We start from the raw sequence: 23962 nt of genomic DNA, 5'->3' as shown, positions 1-23962 counted from the left end.
TCACACAGAGTTTTACCTGCCTGCAATGTAAATGTTAATACAAAGAGGGAAAGTAGAATTTCTCTGAATAGGGGGTGAGAATGTCTCTACTCTTTTAGTCTGGGACTGTGGCTGGGGGTTTAAGCAAGTCTGCAGAAGATTTCTGGGGGCTGTAGTTCAAGCAGTCAGTTTTTTGCATTAAAAACAGTGCCAGTTTGTTAGGTACCCCACCAGCCCAATGATGGAAACCACTCACCTTTTTCTTGGGCTTACCCCCCTCTTTAAAAAGTGATGAAATGTGGGGTACGTTCCTCCAAAGCATCAGCCAACTATGTTTGTTCCCTGCCCTGCGGTTGCCTTTCCGCTGAGCCAGCTGGGCACAAGTACTGTACAGTAAGCTCTAAATAAGACATTGTACCCTACACCCTCCCAGCCATGGAGGTACAAGGGATACATGTGAGTGGGGAAATACATGGCGGAGTCTAATTCTCCTTTTAATGACTGTGGTGGTGGTGGAAAAAAACTGCTCCTGTTAGGAGATGCCTGTGAAATTAACTAAGAGCCATGCCGGCTTTTTGACTGGCGTCCTAGGCATCCATTGTGTAAATCTCTGTTCATGCAAGTAAACCCGGCAAGTTTTACTGCACTATTACTGTACTTGTGACCACCTGTCGCCAGAGGACACCGGCCCAAGGAAAAACATAGCGACCTATTTCACTGGGCACCCCCCAGTGAAACAGACTCTACATGTCCTTTAAGGGGGAAGGGATACGATAGGGTAGGATATGAGTACAATTCCTTGGAAGTACGAAAACAGTGTTAAGTAAATAGGAACTGAGCTGAAATTATGTAGCGCCTAGTCTTATATTTTAATATTTAACACCTATAACATAAGTTAAAATGACGCACAAACATATGTCAGGATGTACTGGGTTTTGAAGTGCACCTGTATATACAGTACAGATATAGGACCCATTATACAGAATGCTTGGGACCAAGGGTATTCCAGATAACGGGTCTTTACTTAATTTGGATCTCCATAGCTTAATAAAACTTGAATTAAACCCAACAGGATTATTTTGCCTCCAATAAGGATTATTTATATTTTAGTTGGGATCAATAACAAGGTACTGTTTTATTATTACAGAGAAAATGGAATCATTTAAACGTGAAATAAACCCAATAGGGCTGTTCTGCCCCCAATAAGGGGTAATTATATCTTAGTTGGGATCAAGTACAGGTACTGTTTTATTATTACAGAGAAAAGGGAATCATTTAACCATTAAATAAACCCAATAGGGCTGTTCTGCCCCCAATAAGGGGTAATTATATCTTAGTTGGGATCAAGTACAGGTACTGTTTTATTATTACAGAGAAAAGGGAATCATTTAACCATTAAATAAGCCCAATAGGGCTGTTCTGCCCCCAATAAGGGGTAATTATATCTTAGTTGGGATCAAGTACAGGTACTGTTTTATTATTACAGAGAAAAATGAAATCAGTTTTAAAATTCTGAATTATTTGATTAAAATGGAGTCTATTGGGATACAGGCTTTCCCTAATTCGGAGCTTTCTGGATAATGGGTTTCCGGATAAGGGATCCCATACCTGTATTGGGCTTTTACTTGTGGTCATTTCCTACAGATCTGCTTCCACTTAAAGAATCAGTAATTTATTCCTAGCAGATGCCCTTATGCTCCCTGTTTGCCCCCCCATCTTGCCCTTCCCACACTGAAGCTCTTTTCCCCTGGGACAGTCATTGATTAGAAAATGTGTTTGAGAAGAGAAGTGAAATCACAAACACGAGGCAAATTATGTATTAAACAAGAACTGAAAATGGGCCTGTGCCTTACGTATCTTAATTTCCAAGTATATTATACACATGTGACTATTGGGTGATACTCGCAGATCACTTGGTTACCCTGCCTATGGTATAATAATCACACTGTAGAATATATATATATATAAAAATCAATAAAAAAGTCCTACCCTCTCTAGTCACATACTAAGGCAACGTTTCAGAGCTTCCCACTCCTTTCTTAATCCACAATTAAAAACCACAGCCACACTTTAAAATCATAAGTCCACCCTCCAATTCAACACAATAAATTAACCCTTGCTTTACCTTAGCTCTTTCCACAGACCACTGTATATAATATGCCCAAATATCATTATTATTCCAACACATTACATATACAAAGAATAAAAGCCATACCCAAGATATCCACTAGTTATATCTGTACATTTACATCATACATATTTGACACTCTTCTGCTCCTGTCCCCGACATAATTATAAAAAGGCAGTCAGATCATATTCCCAGTTCATACCTTTCAGCTCTAATGTTTGTAAAGTATGTATCCAAAATTTCTCCCATTTTTGTAAATATAGAAGTCTGTTACCCCCACGTTTAAGTGGGGCAATAGCCTCTATCACCAAAAACGGAGACATGCAATAGAGTGCTTATGTTCATACAAATAAGCTGGAACTGGTAATTGTCTCACCTACATACAGTAACCCACACAGGCACTTAATGAGGTAGACTGCATACTCTGTAAGGCAAGTATAATACCTATTAATAATACCTATTAATTACTTCTAACCTGAATATGGATGTGTGAAGTACGTAGTTCTAATAGTATGAGAATATTGCTTACACTGTAAACAGGTTGTCTTTAGGACAGAAGCGGGGGACTCTTAAATTCCTATATTTGTGGGTAAGTTCTGGCTAATATATCCCAGTGCCTATTGATTATATGTTGTATTTTCCGCATTGCTGGATGAAATGTATGAACAAATGGAATGTGTTTGGAACTAGATTCTCTCTGTCCCACCTGTTAGCAAACATATTCAGTCTGTCTGACTTCTGAGTCATTTCATCAAGTCTCAATTCTAATCTCTCTTCACTTACTATCCTATGGAAATTACATAAAGTGCGGCAGACAGATCGAGTATGTTTGCTAACAGGTGGGACAGAGAGAATCTAGTTCCAAACACTTTCCATTTGTTCATACATTTCATCCAGCAATGCGGAAAATACATCATATTATCAACAGGCACTGGGGTATATTAGCCAGAACTTACCCACAAATAGAGGAATTTAAGGGGCCCATTCATTAAACCATGATTTTTTTTTTGTTGAGAAAAAATTGTATGTTTTCTAATTTATAGAACTTTTTGTAATGTCTGCGATGATTTCATTAAAATTCCACAACTTTTTTGTGGTTTCTGTTAACTTCCAGCAAAGACTACGACCATTCAAACTTTGGTATCGTTACTATCTTTTGGCCGGGTTGGAGCTGCAGAGTGCCATTGAGCCCTATGGGAGACTTTCCTTGGGCCGGGTTGGAGCTGCAGAGTGCCATTGAGCCCTATGGAAGGCTTCCAAAATCATACATTGAAGGTTTCAAAGCCAGAAAGGTTTTCGCTCCGTTTATGAACGTCCAGATCCAGAAAATTTGCGACTTTCGGGTCACACCACAATATTTTTGTACAACCGATAAAAGAATTTTTGTCACATTTTCGAAATTAAGAAATTATCGTGATTTTAACCACGCTTCTTTCCTACAGACGTCCTACGTACTTCCCACATCTGTATTCATGTAAGAAGTACGCCATTAATGGGTATTATACATGCCTCACAGAGTATGCAGTCTACCTCATTAAGTGCCTGTGTGGGTCACTGTATGTAGGTGAGACAGTGCAAGCTATTATACATATTAAAGAATAAGTCAGCATAAATTCACCATTCGGACAAATAATCTTAAATTACCAGTTCCAGCTCATTTTTATGAACATAATGCTCTATTGCATCTCTCCATTTTTTGGTGATAAAGGTTATTCCCAACTGAGACGTAGGGGTAATAGACTTCTATATTTGGATATCTTGACTATGGGCTTTTATTCTTTGTATATGTAATATGTTAGAATAATAATCGTGGGCATACTATATACAGCGGTCTGTGGATTTGGAGTTTGGAAATGAGCAGGAAATAGTTTCACCACTGGCCGTATAGGTGCCGGGTGGGTACAAATGCAGTAGATGGCAGGACTGGGATCAGAATGATATGTAATGTTGCAAGAAACAGGGCAAGATAACCCCTGACAGAAGCAGTAGCAACCAACACAAACAATCCAAGGTTCTGATTAGTTCATGTAGAGAGCTCCCCAGTCCCTAACCCCAGGGATGCCATGAAGATAAGGAAAGGACGTTTGTTATTAAAAGCAGTTATTTCAGTCAGACTTTGTGTTGCTCTTAGTATTATTTATTTGGATTAATTTTCCATGAACTTGGCCTCATAGCGGTTACTTTATTTGGCTGTTGGTAGCATATCGCTATGGTTAATTTCTGTGTCCCCTTACCTTCTTCGGAATTGGTCAGTAGGACTAAGGTGCAGTAAAATGGCACATACCCAGCGGGGACAGGCTCAGATTGACCTACTCTCATACAGATAAACAGTTCATTCGGTTACGTCTTTGTAATGGTCAGTTGTAATAGTAACTTTGCCCTATTGCTCTCACCTGTATTTGGTGTTTTGTGGCCCCATGGTTAATTTATTTGTCTTCTTACCCTCCCTAACATTTTGGCACCCCCAGTGATTCCACCTTTCCTTCTCTTTTAAAGTCATGTGACGTGAGTTGAAGCGAAACTATGCGCACCATGTCTCTCATATGATTAGTTGTGTGTAAGCATTACAATCACTGTTCTAAATATGCCTAGCATGAACAATATTTTAGTTTACATATCTGGCCATCTTTCCATACATACCCCACAAATGTCCCTTTTCTACCAAGGTTTTTGGTTTGGTGATCGGCCTTATGGGGATTTCTACCTCATGGCCAGAAGCAGATCTGTATACAGCACCCAATATTCTAGTATTCTTATTGGCTTAACCACCCCCCCAGTATAGCCCATAGGCCGGGGGGCCGGGTTCAGTTTTTTCAGAATTATGAACTAAGAGAGATATCAGTGTAAATGTAATCATTCTTTTCAACAGATGTGTGGAAGTACTACACTGAAGACTTTTGCAGTTCTTCCTCTATCTCCGCATCCCCAAGTTTGCAATTTGCTGCCCCCATCTGGGCAAAGCTGGTACAGGATACCTATAATGTAGAAATACGGCAAGTTATGTAAAACAATATGGGCTCAGCTGTAAGTGCAGAGTTGTGGGGGCATTGGCACAGGCGCTGGCTAATATTAGCTGCAATGATGCGGATGAAGACATTATGGGAACTGAGATCAGTCCCTGTTACTTACATACTGTGAATGTATTATAATTACAAACACTTAGCAATTCCACACATTTAACATCATAGAGCAGAGGTGTCACAGTTTTGTATCTTGTGTGTTCTGGGGAATCTTTGTACCCAGTGGGTGTTTGCCATGTCAGGCTCCTTTGGATTAGAGGCCACAGGGGCTGATACAGCCTAGATACAAGTACTAGTAGTATTTGGGATATGGAGGATATGTTTAAGATGCATGAGCCATCACTGTTTTACAATATAATAGAGTTTCTAGTAATAAACATGAGTAATAGTCACATTTACAAGACATGCAAACGTGCTCCAGGAGTGCAGGGAAGAGTAAGAAGGTAGGTCAATAGGAATGGGTTTCAGAATGGCGCCTTACAAGTGATAGAAGGGACATATTTGATGATAATAAGAATGTTCATTTGAAGGAAGGCTGTAAGTGGCTTTACTTTGGATGGACCTGTAAACTCCTGGGGACTAGGAGCTGGTTGGTGTAATGGAAAATAGAATTGGGTGACACTAACTTACTCACTAGTGCTAGTTACCTATGCTAGAGTCACCTATATAATGCCTCTGTCCAAATGCTTCCTTTTCAGCTTCATTCAGGTCATTTGATTGGCAATGAGTCTGCTGTGTACGCTACATGATGGTGTTTAAATCTATTACTTTCTTATTTAGAAGATGGGCACTGGTTGACATCAGACAATATGCAAGGTGAGAAAGTCTCTTAAATAGCAGACTGAAAACCAGTGTGGGGGCCATAGCAGATCCCATGGCACTGAGCCTATTTGGTGCCTGGCAGGAATGGGCCATGGGGCAGGCAAATGTACAAATGGATATCCTTAACAGAGAAGAGATGAGTGAATATAAACAGCAGGTGGGGCAGGTTTCCCTCAGGTAGCCCAGATTATAAGACCACCAATTATCTGGGTTCCCTGGTCAGTATGCCCTATCAGCTAAATAGAATGGGGCACCAATGAAAATAAAAAACTGGTACTTTGCTGGGTCCACAATCCACCCAGCCATGCCCCAAATCTGCCTGCAACCCCACCTTATCCATGAAATGAACCTTCTTATCTCTAGAGCCCCCCTTCTGCATATTATGGAGCATAATGAGTACAACGTCAGGGTGAAGCAATGCAGGCCCTCCCTTCCACCTTCCCTGCCCGTGCCCAGCAGCCTGTATTTATAGGCGCCTGCCCCCTTTGTGGCATCACGGATGGGCGGGTCTATAAATATAGGTGACTTGCTGGGTCGGGCATGGGGTTGGGAGCAGGTTGGTTAGGGACAGGTGCCGACCCGCACATTGCTACTCACTAACACCTAGGCCTGTGACACAACCTTCCTAATTAGGTTATTATATACTGATACATAAGGAATGATTCCACCTCCATAGCAGTGCTCTAATGCCCATAAGACTGATAGCAGTGCTGCCCTCTCTTGATTAAATCTACTCAGTGCAGCATTTCCATTGGTTCTACAAAAGTCTAGTCTATCACCGACTAGGCCATAAATGTGTACATGGGATTCAGCACTAGTTGTACTAAAAATTAAGAAATGCGAGTTTTATTTTGTGCTTTATCAAAAGGCAAAATCAATTAATAGTGCAAGAAATGTTGCACCCAGCACCACTGCTGCTGCAGGAAAGGCTGCTGGGTAACAGTGAGCAGCAGTGATCCTGTACTTAGGGGTCTGTATCCCAATCCTGGAAGTGTGTGTGGGTAATAGTAGGTCGCAAATGATAGTCAATTATTATCCCCTGCTGGGGCAATTAACCGTCCACCCCCTAGAAAAGTCATAGCACCCCATTCCCGAATAAGCCGCACGGTTTGACACCTCATTCGTGGGTCTACGGCAAACGGTGGTTAATTGCCCCCTACTGGGGCAATTAACCGCCCACCCCCTAGAAAAGTCATAGCACCCCATTCCCGAATAAGCCGCACGGTTTGACACCTCATTCGTGGGTCTACGGCAAACGGTGGTTAATTGCCCCCTGCTGGGGCAATTATCCGCCCACCACCTAGAAAAGTCATAGCACCCCATTCCCGAATAAGCCGCACGGTTTGACACCTTATTCGTGGGTCTGAGACAAACGGTGGTTAATTGCCCCCTGCTGGGGCAATTAACCGCCCACCCCCTAGAAAAGTCATAGCACCCCATTCCCGAATAAGCCGCATGGTTTGACACCTCATTCGTGGGTCTGCGACAAACGGTGGTTAATTGCCCCCTGCTGGGGCAATTAACCGCCCAGCCCCTAGAAAAGTCATAGCACCCCATTCCCGAATAAGCCGCACGGTTTAACACCTCATTCGTGGGTCTGCGACAAACGGTGGTTAATTGCCCCCTGCTGGGGCAATTAACCGCCCACCCCCTAGAAAAGTCATAGCACCCCATTCCTGAATAAGCCGCACGGGTTGACACCTAATTCGTGGGTCTGTGACAAACGGGGGTTAATTGCCCCCTGCTAATAGCACCCCATTCCCAAATAAGCCGCACGGTTTGACACCTCATTCGTGGATCTACGACAAATGGTGGTTAATTGCCCCCTGCTGGGGCAATTAACCGCCCACCCCCTAGACAAGTCATAGCACCCCATTCCTGAATAAGCCGCACGGTTTGACACCTCATTCATGGGTCTATGACAAACGGGGGTTAATTGTCCCCACTCACATTTTCTTCAGGAAATGTACCTCTCTAGTTATTATTAAAGTTCCCCCCAAAGAGTTAATATATTTTTTTTTTTGAGTGCAGCTTGTCTTATTTCTGGCTACACTTTACTAGAGTAAAGGTTAAACATAAGGAATGATGACTACTGAATCCAGGCTGCATCTTGCAGGTGTATAAGCAGCATTGTGACTCATAGTGCAGCCAGTCAGTGTCACTGGGGATACATGTGATGTCACAATGGCTTATGATGCAGATCAGTATGTCACAGTCTTGTGACAGTTCAGTTGGAGGTTAGCTAGCGACCGGTACAGACCTGCGCTGTGCCTTTCTGCTACCAACAGCTATTTTTAAAAACTTTTTTAGCTTTTTCTATTGAATTACTGTAAGTGTATGGTTTTATATACGTTTTTTTATTCATAATACTTATATGAATGTGTTATATTATGGCTACTTAGACACAGACATTTGTTATGCATTTACAACACACACAAATGCATATATTGTGCTTATAAGTATATATATATACAGTATATATACGATGCTATCCTATACTATATGTATATATTAATGTATATATGAGTTTTTGTAAACATACATAATGCCCGTCAACTGCACGAAAATGCTTAAGTCTTAATACACATATTCATCAAACAGAGATATCAGTTCATGTATTCATTAATTACAGATTAATCACAAGGAGATAATAAGATGGACACAGTCACTATTGACACTATTTTATTCTAGTCTAATGATTTAGTTTTTATCATTTATTGGAGCACTAATTTCCCAACCATGGCTTTATAATGAGTTGTGTAATAGCACTTCCACATCCTTTGTATCAATATATCTTTAATATCAATATAGGGAATAACAATAGGTGGCGCAGTATAAACGCTGTACGGGTATGGGACCTGTTTTCCAGATAAGGGATATTTATTTGTAATTTGGATTAACTTTTCTAGCATTTTTTAACCTACCCATCTTTTCTATTGCAGAACTTAAAAACATGTTTCGAAGATTCTTTAAAAGAATTCGGAAAATCTTTAGAAGAAAGAAGGTAATCCTACAGATTTTCTCTCCATAATACAAATGTTCCTGCCTTCTTGTCTGCAGTGATATTGTGCGTATGAATGAATGACTCTCACTTTCTCACTATTTTTTCTTTTCTTTTATAGGTTCATCCTACAACCTGTATTGAAACAGTGAGTAAACACCGGCATAAACGTGTCATTTTATCTGTCTATTTTATTTACTCCAGGGGCTCGTTTATTAGGGGGGGATTTATGAAAAAAGTTGTAGGAAAAAACGTGAAAGCCGTGACTTCAATTTGTTGCACTAAAACCACAACTTTTACACAAAACTCAAACCTCTAAAGCCACATAGCAGACGTAAAAGGGCCAAATGCCATCGACTTCTACACAATAGCAACAAGTTTTACCTGCTGTATTCTTTCATTTGGATTTGTCGCTTTTTTTTTAAATAATAAATTGTAGAAAAAAATCAAGTTTTTTTCACGGCAAAATTGAGTTTTTGGTGCCAAGAAACCTGAATTGAAAACAATCAAGAAATAGTTAATGCCCCCTTTAATATCTGTATTTTTTTCAATTCCCTGATTCATAATTTTTAGCACTAAAAGTCATGTATTTTACTAATTGGCCCATTTATTAATGCTTATATTTTTTGCATTTTCCCAAATTGTTCTTTTTGGTAGTGGTGAGCAAATCTTGTCGACAGGAACGGATTTGCAGCAAATTTTTGCATTACGCCATTGGCGAATTGTTTTGCAAATGTTTGCGGAAATTTGTAGCAAAAAAATTGAGTTCATTGTCCAAAATATCACAATTATTTAATTCAAGGTGTTGGAAGTTTTCAGAAATTTTATTTGTAATTGCAGAAAAAATACTAAAGGAAACAAGGAATTCAAGGTTTTCTTATTCATATACCTTCCTTGTTTTTAGCCAATCACACTTTATAAGTAGACATTCATGCTTAGTTTAGTTCTGGTAGAAAAAAACCTGATAAATAAGCCTCATAATCTCTCCTTTAGTATTTTACATGCAATGGGGCTTTTCCACCCTATTTCCCTATGTTTTAATACATCACATATTCGTGTGTATGTAGATTTCATTTTTCAAACCGTTAAGCATAATTATTTAACCTTTGTTTTGTGATTCTAGGAGTCCAGTAGCCCAGATGTTGCTGCACCCCAGGAGTTTTGTGTAACAGAACATGTTACACAGGGGAAGGACTTCTTTGTTGAAGAATTTAAGGTTGAAAATCTCATTGAATCTCCAGTTCAAGAATTGACCGATGAGGCAATAGAAGAGCCCATCGAGAGTCTGATTGATGAACTGAATGATGAGAAAGAGGACAAAAATTCTGTTGCAACTCTATTAGTGGATATGGAGAAAGAACCACATGCAACATTTATTATAGTGAAAGAAGCTGTGGAATGTCTAGGTACAGTATATGTAGAATCAGTTTTTGCCTTAAGGTCATACATGCTAAGATCCGCTCGCTTAGCGAGGTCACCAAGCGAGGGGATCTTCTCCCGATGTCCCCACCTACAGGTGGGCAATATAAAGCTAATTCAGTCATTTGGCCCTGGGGCCAAATGATTGAATTAAAAAGGCGGGTACGGGCACCCGTTGGTTCTGGGACTGTATCAACTAAGCTTTGCGCTCCCTAATCCGATGAAAAATCAAACTTGCCCGATCGAGATGTCGGTCTGACAGGCCCGTTGTTAGTGCCCATACACACACCGATAAGCTGCCGAATCGGTCTAAGGGAGCGATAGCAGTTAGAATCTGCCTGTGAATGGCCACCTTTACTCTGGCTATCAAAATGTTATCGAAATCCAGCTAAAAATACCCCATACTTACAGTATGTATATATTTTTATATTTACACTGTGGGAAATTGATTAGATAGTTCTGTGAATATTTGGTGCCCAACTCAATTTCATCAACACCCATAATTATAAGGGATTATTAGTAACCGCATGTACCTCCCCCAATCAATATCCTCAATATGGAGATCCTTTAGCCAGCCGGCATTATCCACTCTGTCTTTATTACCTGTACAACGGAAATTGATTTGATTTGAAATAGTTTCCACTTTATTCTGCCCCTGTACAAAATTATGCGAATTTTTCAGCATTTATCTTCCCAGTTGTTAACAGTTCAACTCTGGAAGAAATCATGCCCAAAATATTTTAGTTACAAGTGAAAAATTCTATACTAATTGATTATATCCCTCGGCTTCTTTTTTACAGATACTTTACAGTATCCAGATCCAGAATGTCCTCAAAGTGCTTCTCCTGCAGAGGTTTTTATGCAGGACGAGGAAAATGTAGTTGAAGATTTCGAGACCCAAGATAAAAATGATGTAAGTGTTATACCTTGATATTTCAGTATATTCATTGCACACACATTGCCACACTTTGTTTTTTAACAAGCAAAATAAAATGAATGAACATAAAACAGGTTCATTATATAGAATAAAAGTATATTAGGGATGTAGAATACAAGGATATTAGGGATATAAAGGGTATCCAAAAATACATTTTTCCTAATGAATAAAATATAATTCCAATCAACTTTCCCAATATACACTGTGAATTCCAATGGTTTTTAACAAAGCAAAGAAAATCTAATAATTGTGAAATAGATTAATGTAATAAAAAATAAAGTTCTGCAATATCAAATAACCCCACAGTCCTACCACCTAACCTTACATTTTGTACCAAGAACTTACAATTGTTATTCCCCATACAGGAGAAGGAAATTGCTGATTCAGATTCAGAAGATGATAGGTCCAGTCTTCTGGATTGTTCTTCTGTAAGTATTAGGCCTTGATTTATTTCATTCAATTTTTATTTAATTTACAATGTGCAATCCAAGGGACATGTTCCCCCTGAGCCACTGGTTGGGGATCACTGCACTAGACTATTAATGCTTTCTTGGTATATTTTTATTTTTCTACCACTGAATGGGTCATGTGTTCGGCTACTCATTAGGTCGCTTTCATGTCTTTGGCCTTCTGTAGCCAGAAGTACTTATTTGACCACAGTATTCTTGGGAGCAGAAGAACTAAGCCTTATGTTACAAATTATTTATATTCTATACTTACAGGAGTCCAGCGGAGACAGCATTTCCAGTGGTTCAAGTGAAATGGAACCACCTATGATAAGTGTTACAGTGAGACCAAAATTACCACGAGTGGAAGAAACTGAGAAACCACCAGGTGCAGTATCTGAAGATTCACTTGCTCATTTTATATATTGTTGAAGTACTTTCAGTATAGTCACTCCTATGAATCTAATAAATCCTAGTGATAGAGCTCTGCCCTAGCCAAGTATCAGGGAATGTTGCATATTAATATGTAATGCAAACACCATAAGTGATTATTTTTGGTTGGATTTTCTAGATTCTCCAGAGCCACTAGATAGCTCAGAAAGATCACTTGACTCTTCACCAAGATATTATTATTTGGAAGCATCAGATGAGTACAAGAGTCAAGGGGAGGTAAGTAGAGAGACACACCTATACTGTATATCTGAGTACACATTTTATTTCTCCAAAATAATGTTGTGTTTTATTATCTAAAGGACTCCAATGGTTTGGATGTACAGACTGAAAGGCAAAGACCAAAGTACTACATAAATAGAATCGAGAAATCCTCAGGTGACATATTAGAGATTGCTTGTCTAATTTTGTTCTTTGTTCCCATGGGGAGGAGTAACTGAAATGTGAACATACAATATCCTTACAGCTAGGTCTATTTGCTATATATTCCTTGTAGAATAAGTAATGAATTGAAGTTTGCATTTACACTTAGAGATTTGTATACAAATTTGTTTACTATGGTTACATGGTCACCTGATGTTGTGGTGTTTATGGTTATTTTTGTTATCTTTTTTTAGATTCTTCAGAGCGAGCACATTGCCTTGAAATGGCATTACCAGCTATACATCAAAGTGAGGTAAGTTCAGATATTATCCTGTAGAGTGTGTTCATCTGAGCAACAAGTTACAGCACTGATGAACCATTAGTAACTTATTTCAGCCAATCAGCAACTTGTTTTGCTGAATCTACGACTAGAGAGTAAATAAAAGCAAATATTTGATTTTTTTTCTATGAGTAACTGATATGGGGCAAGTTAGTAGCCCCAGTGTCCAAAAACCTATACACAGGTTTATTTACAGAATATTAAACTGAAGTACTAATTATTTTACCACACTAAATGGTCACTAATCTAAAACAGCCCAAATCTGATCAATCGCAAGTAACAGTGTTCTCTTTTCTCTCTTTAGTTGGCCAGAACTCCTTCCAAATCTAGATCAGAAGACTATAACATCCTTAGTGTGCTGGGAAAAGGATCTTTTGGACAGGTGAGTAAGTGTGGCCATACACTATAAGATCTGCTTGTTTACAATTACAAGGAATAGGACCCTTTGGAGTGAGTGTGCATCAATAAACTGCCGAAACAGTATGAATGACTCAAGTCGGCAGCTGAAATCTGCCTGTGTATGGGAACCTTTAGTCATATAGGACTATTAAATGAAACATATTCAGTGTATGAAAGGAAGGAACAAAATCAGGGTTACTTAAGATACTCTTTCTTTATTCCAGGTGTTTCTGGCAGAGCACGAACATTCAAAGAAGAAATTTGCGATTAAGGCTATACCAAAGAATGTATATGACGAACAAGCAACTCAAAGGTAAGTATGGAAGTAAATAAAAGAATATATTCATAAAAAACAAAGCAAACAGCAAACATTCAGTTGATCACCCATCTTGGGATGTTAGTGCTTTATTAGTGCTCCCCAACCAGTGACACTTTAGTTATTGGAGAAATAGGGCCTTATAAAATGTGTTATTTCTGGGCCCTACCAAAATGAATGATCGGCCCAAGCTTGAATTTGTACATATATCTAAAGTTGACAGCTAACAACTGGGTGAACCAAAGGTGCTTCCAAGTCTCTAAGGTCCTACAAGCTATAGCATGTATGCCAGCATTTCCCAATTTCAATTTCCAATTTCATTAGCAACATAAAGGCACACGCTTGCCTTAATAATAGATGATTAACACAAAATAACATAAAAAAAAGCCTTTCCTTATGTATAATATATCGTCATACCAGCATGGAGGATCATGTTCTTATGCTTTTATTTTTCAGAATTGAGACAGAAAAGAAGATATTGCAATTGGTAAAGAAGGAAAAAGCTCCATTCTTGATTGGCTTAGACACTTACTTTGTGACAAACTACAATGAGTGTTTGGTTATGGAATATGCCTCAGGAGGTGACCTAAGGTTACTTATGGACAATTATGACCTGCCACTGAAATGCAGCATGTAAGTAGCATTGGGCTTCTCTGTAGGTTCCCATTGAGCCTGTAATACCAAGTATAGTACCAAGTATAGGGCATCTAACAATAATCTACTTGATGGGATACTGAATATAAATATGCAGGGAATGGAAATATTATGCATATGCTTATTCAGTGTTCAGTGATGTCTCTAGTACCACAAAGGCAGTGTGGAAAATAATGATTTTTTCTATTTTCTATTTGCAGATTTTATGCAGCCTGCATTGTGCAAGGACTGAAATTTCTGCATGAAAACAACATTGTCCATAGGTAAGAAGCACTGATAAAAGTAAAATATCACTGAAAGTTGTTTTTTAATCAAAAAAGAGAAAGTTACTCTGTAGAAGTAGTAGAATGGGGACTGTGGGTTTTAAGTCCATTGGACTTATTCTTAAAGGGATGATTCTGTTTATAAAGCTTAAAAAGGGCAGGGCTTACTGGTACCTGGCTGGAAGTAGTATTGATTATATAGGTGTATGATGGAGCGGTGGATATGCGGCCTGTGCCATAGACAACAATTTCCCCTTTTAGATACTCAGTATTGGAGAGATGCAGCTGAGTCAGTCTGGCCCCAAGGCTGTTGCCCCACTATCCATATAACCAGCATAACCTGTCCTGAGCAGCCAATCGCTTACTGCTTAATAAATGATCAGGTGGTACGTAATGGGGTGGGAATTCATTTATTAGCTTACCCTTTAAGACCAACTGCTAGAGTGTAGTATTTTTCATAAATATTGAATGTTAGAGCTGCATAACTTAACGACTGCATTAAAAGATGAAAGATATAATTACTGAATATTCAGAACTCTATTTGGTGGAATGAATAATTCCAATTTCCCTATCACTTTGGTTTGCAGAGATTTGAAGCCTGAAAACATTTTGTTGGATAAGAGAGGATATCCCAGAATTACAGACTATGGAATTAGCAAAACTGGTACGTTTCCCTGGCCTCATATTATATAAAGAGATGGTTTATTGTGCCACAAACTATGCTTGTTCATAAAATAGTATCACCCTACATGAAATTTTCCACTGATACGGATAAGACTCTAGTTTATTGACAATATGGCAGGTTCCCAATGGGGCAGATGTGGCTGTTCTGCACATCAGGACCATTTAATTTGGCCTGAAGCGCCACGGTGCCTATTCCTATATGACTCTGTGGGCAAAGTTAGTTTATATATATAAACTATATGTATACACATATCAAGCGGGTACCTTTAAAAATTTCTGTATAAATACAGAAACCAATCTCTACAAATCATTTTTTACTGTATTTTATCATATTATGGTTAAGGTCTTTTTAACTGTATTACACTTATGACCTACGTATGGAGATGTAAATGGGAATAGACAACATCAAATTAATGTTGCACTTTTTATGTAGACAGCTAAGGCGAGATCTGTATGAATACAGGTCAATTCCACTAACTTATGCTTTTTTTCTATTAAAGGAATAGGTTTTGAGGATCAAATTTATGGCCGATGCGGCACTCGCCCATATATGGCCCCTGAAATATTCACAGAATCTCACTATACCAGATCGGTGGACTGGTGGGCCTTAGGTGTCATCATTTATGAGATGATACTTAGAAAGGTAAGTGTAAAGCATCCATCATTAACATTTATTTATAAAGCGCCAACATACTCCGCAGCGTTGTACAATAAATACAATTAGCTGGGGGGGTCTATTCCCCTGTATCCTGGAGTTTATGTTGAGCAATATTTTATAGATATCTTTCACCTGCTTTATCATTTCTATTACTATGAAGCAAGCTACTAATAGTTAAATTAATATTAGGACTGTAAAAGTTCCATTATGAACTATGTGGTTGTAATACTGTTCTAAGAAAACCTGCTTCCTAATCAAATACCTTTCTACATTTACAGTTGCCATTTGATGGAGACAGTGGTTGTGAGATTCGTTTAAAAATTATGTTTGAAAGGCCAAACTATCCACCTACCCTGCCTGCGTATGTCCGTGATATACTACAAGGAGTAAGTTGCTGCCATGATATTCATTTTATGATCTATTCTCTAAGGCACAACATACAGTATATATATATATATATATATATCTAAGAAGGAAACACAGCCAAATATCCAATGCATCATTTTCTAACCATACAATATCCTTACTGATGAGAAGTTGTTTCCTTATAGATTTTATAACGTCAGCATTAGTTTGTCTACTTGGGGGTTTATTAAAGAGTGAAACGATTTGGTTGCATGGCTTGGAATCCATTTAAATAGATAAAATACTGTGGGTTCATATCTCACCTTATCAGTAATATTCAGGAATGTTAGAACATGATCTAAAATATACTGGTTCACCAGAAATGTAAAACAGGGAGTTGAAGGCAATATGCTCAGTGCTTTTTTAATATAACATTTATTTCTGTTTGTGCAGCTGCTGAATAAAAATCCTGCACTGCGCCTGGGATCGACTGTAGAAGGAGCGCACGCAGTTATGGAACGACCATTCTTCTTTGTAAGTGTTTGGGAATTTCTCTGGTTATATGATTGTTGCTCATGTATTCTTATATGTTTCCTTATCCTAATTATAACAATATCCTCTGGGGCCCTTATATATTGAAATATATTTTGTAGCTGCTAATTTCACCATTAAATGTAGTATCATTGCAAGTTATTTATAATCATATTTTAGGGCTGCCATGACAACTCTAAAGCATAGTTTTTCTGCAGATATTGCCAATGCGTGCATAGAATTACCATTATGCATTATAAGCATTTGATAGGAGATTTCATATTTAGGGGATAATACTAATAAAGGCTCTTTTCTATGTTACAGGGAATGAAATGGGAGGCTTTAAGGAGGAAAGAAATCAAGCCTATGTTTATTATGAATTACACTGAATAAGTCTCTTCGAGTAAAGCTAAACTCAAGAACTGGGAATTATATTTATGGACTGTTTGCTATAATAATGGTCTAGAAGAAATGGCAATATTCTAAGTGGTGTAAACATCATGGGCCCGTAAAGTCCCATGGTGCTAATCTGCCTGTGGGTGGAGGGTGGGTGGGCCCTTGGACAAATCTTGCCCAGGGCCCCGCAGGCTTCTGTTACCACCACTGAATATACAAGAGTGTTCCAGCTGCCTGAGGAATAAAGTCTTCTGATCCTCTGCTGCAAGTCAAAATGACAAGAACAAGGATGTTTCACTACTCATCCGAGCAGCTTCTTCAGTTCAACTGACTGGTATGGTAAGTCCTCAGCATATGTACTCTTCCACTAACCCACTCACAATGGCACTTTGTAACTCTTCAGAGAGGTGACATCTGATACTCACAGAGGTGTGAATGCTGTGGGGTTAGGCTGATGGTGCAATATGCCATGTTTTCTGCACTTTGCACCCTACCCAGCACATGGGGCTTCTTCCCCATAAATACAGAGCTGTCTGCATGTGGCAGCCCTATATCCATCAGTTGCATGAAGGAGGGAGGCAAGTAGGGGTAATTTAAATGCGCATGAAAGAGAGCAAAAGTGGGAGCAGGCCGCAATGTAGACCTGCCCTTATGCCTGCTCTATGTCGCTCTGTAGCTCGTGCCAGCTTTTTAAATCCAGTGCAATAAGTGTTCTTTTTGGGGTCATATTAAATTACCCATATTTTTTCTTGTATGTAGTTTTACCATTAAATGCAGTATCATTACAAGGTAAATGTAATCAGACTTCATGGCGACCAATATCTAACAGCAGTAGGTCACACTCTGTATATAGGATAATAATAAAGGACTCTTTCCATTCTTACAGGGAATTAACTGAAATGCCAATATTCCTAGTATGGCAAAGATCCCTAAAGTCCCAGAGGGCTAAGCTGCCTGCATAGGGTGGGGGGCCCTAGAGCAAATCTTGTCCAGGGCCCCAGAGGCCTCTGTTACCACCACAGAATATTCAAGTCTTCCGGGTGCCTGAGGAATAAAGTCTCGTCTGTTCCTCTGCTCCAAGGAGATTTCTGGTTGAAACAGTGAGAAGCTGAACACTGTGATCCAATTCCCTTCCATATAATATATCTGCTTCTTATAATCATATGTCCCAGAAACCTCCTACATATATTTGATTATAATATGGTGGTGTATTTATGTCTTAAGTAAGTTATTTTGCCATTTTCAGTGCACTCCAACTGTATTTTTGTAAATTTTTTAATCATTAATAGATCCAGATGCATCTCGGACCGGTAGAGCGACCTGCAGCACTCTCACTGTTTCACAGACCAGTCCGTCCGTCAGAGATCTCCATGTGAAGATCCACTTGATGCAGCTGCACCGAATAATCTTACCCTGGAATATAGTATTCCAAAATGTCTTTCTTTTATAAAAGAAAATATAAATAAATGTATTATATATACATGAAAAAAATGTTATGTCCTATTTGTTTATGTAAAATATATTAAACGATACATTAATATATATAGTGTACAAATACATTTTGTATATAATATATATTAATAAATTATATATAAAGTATAATTTAGCCTCCTTAGTCGTTACTGATGTTGCAAAAAGGGCATTTTGATGATGTATCTTGTACTGGTAGATTCTTGTATTTATCTATGAATAAGTTTATTTATAAAGCTATACTAGGAAAAACTGTTGCATCTGACTAAAACCATGGTGAATTGGTCCCAGATTGCACTTTGCACACTCCACGCGTGTAAGTAAATGACCCTTTATATCTCTAATTTCTTTCCTTTTTTATTTCATGCTTTCCCCTTATGCCCAACAGGCACTAATATATAACTTAGTTACAATACTGTTTGATCCTGACTCTCACCGCACATACAACTACAGTTCCACAATGTGTGACAGTCACCGTTTGGCTAAAAATCACTTCTGACTCAATATAATATGTACATGTATCATAGTTTTTTGTAACTGAAGCAGTTGTTGCTTTAAAAGGGATGTGTTGTGTGGGGCTCTTTAACAAATTTTGGTTCAAAGCTGGAGATCCCCTTTAACTTAAAAATTAACAAATATTATTATTATTAACAAATATTATTTTCCAAAACTATAGTCTTTAAAAAAACTTTAGCCTAATAGCCCCCTCCCAACCAGCCCACAGCTTTCTCAGAGATGCAACATTCCAACTATTGGGTTCTTTTTAACCAAAACCCAGCACCGAGTCTGACAGTTTTCTGTTTGCCACCTCACATAATAATTCTGGATATATAAACCTCCCATGCTGAGTGGCTAATTAGCAATCTTTGTGGCTACAACTTGTATGACTGCACAGAAACCAGTGCGCAGAATGGTCAGAACTGGGAAGGATCTTTACCCCTGAATATGATTATTATTGTGGGTGGGCCCCAGGCGTTCACCAAGGCACAAGTGATAAGGACATACCCCCCAACTGTCCCGCTTTTTGCGGGACGGTCCCGTTTTTTATAGCCCATCCCGCTGTCCTGGATAGTTCATTGAATGTCCTGCATTTCCATAATAAATTTTTTATTTGTAGTTTTTTATTTGTTTCACTTTTTGTTCAGCAGCTCTGCAGTTTGGCGTTTTACCAGCTATCTGGTTGCTAGGGTCCAAATTACCTTAGAGACCAGTGAGCAGTTTGAATGAGAGGATGGTAAATGAATAGGAGAGGGCCTGAATAGAAAAACATGTTATAAAAAGTAACAATAACAATGAAATTGTAGCCTCACAGAGCAATGTCTTTTGGTTGCCGGGGTCAGTGAGCTGCAAATGGTTAGGAGAAAAAGGCAAAAAAATAAAAAACTATAAGAAATAAACAATGAAGACAAATTGAAAAGTTGCTTAGAACAGGCAATTCTATAACATACTAAAAGTTAACTTTTGTATTGGTTATCGGTTGATGTTAGATGGAAATGAAATAGGGATTCACCAGGATTCAGTGTGGTATTCGGCCTTTTTGCCAGGATTTGGATTCAGCCAATTCTTTTATGAAGGGTTTATGGTCCGGACAAATCCCAAAATAGTGGATTTCCCTAAAATGAAATAATTATCAGTTGATTTACTACTCATTTAGTAGGACTATACTGGCGGGGCAGAATGTGCCCCCAGCCAAACTACATTGTCCTCTGTAATTTTACATTAAGGATTCAGGAACAAGTTTGGGGATTTGCATCATACACCTCTAAAAGCAGAAGGAAAGGGCCTTTAAATATTAAATGTTACTATATTTTATTACCGTATATACTCGAGTATAAGCCGAGTTTTTCAGCACTAAAAATGTGCTGAAAAAGTAAACCTCGGCTTATACTCGCACTTATACTCGAATATATACGGTACTTGGATTTGCTGTTGTGAGTCCCCATGGACGGCGTAACGCGCGCGGCATCATACACGCGGCATCGGTTAGGTGCCGTCAGTAAGGTGCCGAGCATCGCCAGCATCGGCTTCTGCACAGTCGGGGCATCAGACGGCGGCGGTGGCTGCACCAGTGCGCCGCTTCACTGGGTAGAGATAAAAGACATATAACTAAGGCATATACCAAATGAACAGGTTCATGTTTTCCATGCGTAGTCTTCATACTGGCCAACACGCAACAGGTCACCTGTACAGTATACCTAAGTCACATATGCCCCTTTGTGTTTACAGGGTTTTAATTGCTTTCTATAATTTAAAAAATGTTTTTAATGGTTTTATGGCCTTTTAACAGATGTTGCCAGAATTTCCAGTTCACTTGAATAGTGTGGTTCACTAAGTTAACTTAAGGTGGCCATACACAGGCTGAGGCATATATCTAAGGTTGGAGTGGCACAGAAAGCAGTGGGTGTGTGGCACAGCGGCCTTTGAAGTGGGAGACCCAGGCTGGTTTGCCAAACAAAGGGAGCAAATGTCACAGTGCCAAGTAATCAAGTAAATTTTAAAGGAATACTGTCATGATTTTTATGGTATACTTTTAGTTCTAAATTACACTGTTTACATAGCAAATAAAATTGTGTTCTTGAACCAACAAATGTATTTTTTTGGTTGTAATATTGGTGTGTAGGCGCCATCTCAGTGCATTGTGCCTGAGTCTGAGCTTTCAGAAGGAGCCAGCGCTACACATTAGAACTGCTTTCAGCTAACCTATTGTTTCTCCTACTTCCATGTAACTGGAGGAGTCCCAAGCCGGACTTGGATTTCTTACTATTGAGTGCTATTCTGATACCTACTGGGAGCTGCTATCTTGCTCCCTTCCCATTGTTCTGCTGATCGGCTGCTGGGGGTGAGGGGGGGGGGATATTACTCCAACTTGCAGCGCAGCAGTAAAGTGTGCCTGAGTCTGAGCTTTCAGCCAGCGCTACACATTTGAACTGCTTTCAGCTAACCTATTGTTTCTCCTACTCCCATGTAACTGGAGGAGTCCCAAGCTGGACTTGGATTTCTTACTATTGAGTGCTATTCTGATACCTACTGGGAGCTGCTATCTTGCTCCCTTCCCATTGTTCTGCTGATCGGATGCTGGGAGGGGGGTGATATCACTTCAACTTGCAGTAGCGGCTGCATTTCCCTCGGCTTATACTCGAGTCAATACGTTTTTCCAGTTTGCGTCTGCAAATTGCGAACCCAGGCCGTGGGAGCGTCTGCAAATTGCGAACCCAGGCCGTGGCGCAGGGCGGGAAAAAGTAAGATGGGGCTGTAGCAATATGGGAGCTGTAGTGGGGAGCAGCCTGACCCCTCCCCTGGTCTCTGCACTGATAACTCCATGGGGCTCATCTGCCAGAGCTGGGGAGCTTGTGCAAAGCTACAGCCGGGGGCATGATTCCTGCTATTAATTTCCCTCAGATTGTGCGCTCAGGAGCCTGAAGATACAAATAACGTGCAGGCACCGTTTCACTCTTTTATTGGCTGTGTGTAAAGGGAATATATTTCCTAATGAACAGATAGCCCACAAAGCGGTTATATATTTACTAATGTATTTGCACCGCTAGCTGGTAATGTGGCTTTGTGCTTTCATTTCCTTACTGAGGATTCTGGGAAGTGCCGAGGGTCACTACTGGGAAGCTATGGGGGCAGCTTTACTCTCAATGTCTGCCAGTAAGCACCGCATTGGGACAGAGGGAATGTAATTTGACAGTGTTAGGATTGCTGTACCTGTAGATGTATACAGCAGCACTGCTACACATGTAGTACATTAAATAGAATGACAGGAGAGATGGCTGGATGTACATTGTGTCGCATTGTGTCCCGCCACCTCAAAGTTAACCTAGCTAAAAGAGAGCTCATGGTATTCCCGCCCAAACCTGGCCCTCCTCCTTTCACCATCACTATTGACGGCATGGCCATTAACACTGTTAATTCAGCATGCTGCCTTGGGGTTATCTTTGACCAGTCACTTTACTTTTTTAACCCGCTTCTTCCTACGCAATATTGCCATGATACACCACTTTCTTTCACAAGAAACAGCTACTAACTAACCGCTACTTTCACAAGAAACAGCTACTATCTCCTACTAACCGGCCTCCCAGACTCCCACCTCTCTCCCCTGCAATCAATTTTAAACTCTGCTGCCAGGATACTCCTGCTCTCTCGGAGAGGGAACCTGCTCAGCCTCACTTAAAGTGATACTGACACAAAAAAATTACTTTTCAATTTATGAATCTACATAAAAAGTTACCTATAGGTCATGTTGATCTTTTTTCACTGTTAGGGCTGGTTTTGTAAGTAATTGTTGCTTGAAGTTCCTAAACCTGACTGTTTTGCCAACCTGACTGTCCCTTCTCAGGCTGTCACTTATAGCTTCTAATGCTAACAGCCTACTGCTGCACAAATATGGCCGCCCCCTCATAGAAGAACATGTGGGATCAGATAAGGAATGGAAAAACATCAGGAAATACTTTTTTTGGCAAAATTATAAAGCTCATGCAAAGACAATGTTATGATAGATGTAAAAAAGGTTTAATTGCTGGCGTCAGTATCTCTTTAAGCTCTAGCATGGCTGCCTGTTAAGCAAAGGATAGCATACAGAATCCTTCTGATAACATTCAAAGCCCTTCCCTCCTCTGCTCCTCACTACATTTCCTCACTGGTCTCTCTGCACGTTCCTTGTCGTCTCCTGTGCTCAGAGCCTATGTCTTTTTACACCATCCGCACCCACTGCGCTCTCTCGTCTTAAACCTTTCTCGCTGCTCCTTACCTCTGGAACTCTATCCCTGAATCCCTCCGTAGGGAACACTCAGCTGTTACCTTCTGGAGCACTAAAGCATTATTCTGCCCAGTCCTGCGCTTAAGGGCAAATGCCTATACCTGGTGCACTCTTACCTTCCAATTTGTGCCTGTATGTTACCCAACCACTTAGATTGTAAGCTCTATGGGGCAGGGACTCCTTCCTACTGTGTCTCATACCACATGGCACTTGTTCCCTGTGTGTTTATACTTATTTATTTTATTATAACACTTGTCCTACCTGAGTGTAATTGTGTATATTGTAAGATTGTACACCACTGCGTACCCTTGTGGCACTTTATAAATAAAGTTATACATACTGTGGTATGGTGACAAAAAGGTCCCCGGTTTCCTGGGGAAAAGTGATTGACAACATGTATGTTGGGCCACGGATTCTCAGACATTTTTACTGAGGTGAGACCAGCAGTGTTTTGGGGCATAGAAACACTTTGTTTCTCTGCAGTTTGTTTTAAATTGTTGATCCGGGGCTGGTCTTACTGGGAATCCGCAAGAGCAGGGTGGGTGGATTCCCAAATCCATAGGCCAGGTTTTTCAGGAGGCC

The 23962-nt window shown here is 39.7% G+C and overlaps 2 protein-coding genes across 2 annotated transcripts; both read left to right on the top strand.

The window, feature by feature from the left end:
• The first annotated feature begins 8876 nt into the window (after positions 1-8876).
• Positions 8877-13427, top strand: LOC108648303. Its single transcript, XM_031891585.1, has 10 exons — positions 8877-8953; positions 9072-9098; positions 10074-10356; positions 11170-11282; positions 11672-11734; positions 12029-12140; positions 12324-12421; positions 12505-12580; positions 12820-12878; positions 13210-13427. Exons 1-10 carry the CDS (start codon positions 8903-8905, stop codon positions 13312-13314), a joined length of 987 nt encoding a protein of 328 aa, XP_031747445.1. The 5' UTR covers positions 8877-8902; the 3' UTR covers positions 13315-13427.
• A 529-nt stretch (positions 13428-13956) lies between these two features.
• On the top strand, positions 13957-18637 carry LOC101734218 (serine/threonine-protein kinase N2). Its single transcript, XM_018096479.2, has 8 exons — positions 13957-14253; positions 14475-14537; positions 15125-15201; positions 15722-15864; positions 16158-16265; positions 16678-16758; positions 17080-17490; positions 18441-18637. The coding sequence occupies exons 1-7, from the start codon at positions 14042-14044 to the stop codon at positions 17146-17148; spliced, it is 753 nt and encodes a 250-aa protein (XP_017951968.2). The 5' UTR covers positions 13957-14041; the 3' UTR covers positions 17149-17490; positions 18441-18637.
• Positions 18638-23962: the final 5325 nt, after the last annotated feature.

This window comes from Xenopus tropicalis, chromosome 8, assembly GCF_000004195.4.
Source record: "Xenopus tropicalis strain Nigerian chromosome 8, UCB_Xtro_10.0, whole genome shotgun sequence".
NCBI lineage: Eukaryota > Metazoa > Chordata > Amphibia > Anura > Pipidae > Xenopus > Xenopus tropicalis.
Note: the sequence above shows the minus strand (reverse complement) of the source record. Positions and strands in the feature narration are given on the sequence as shown.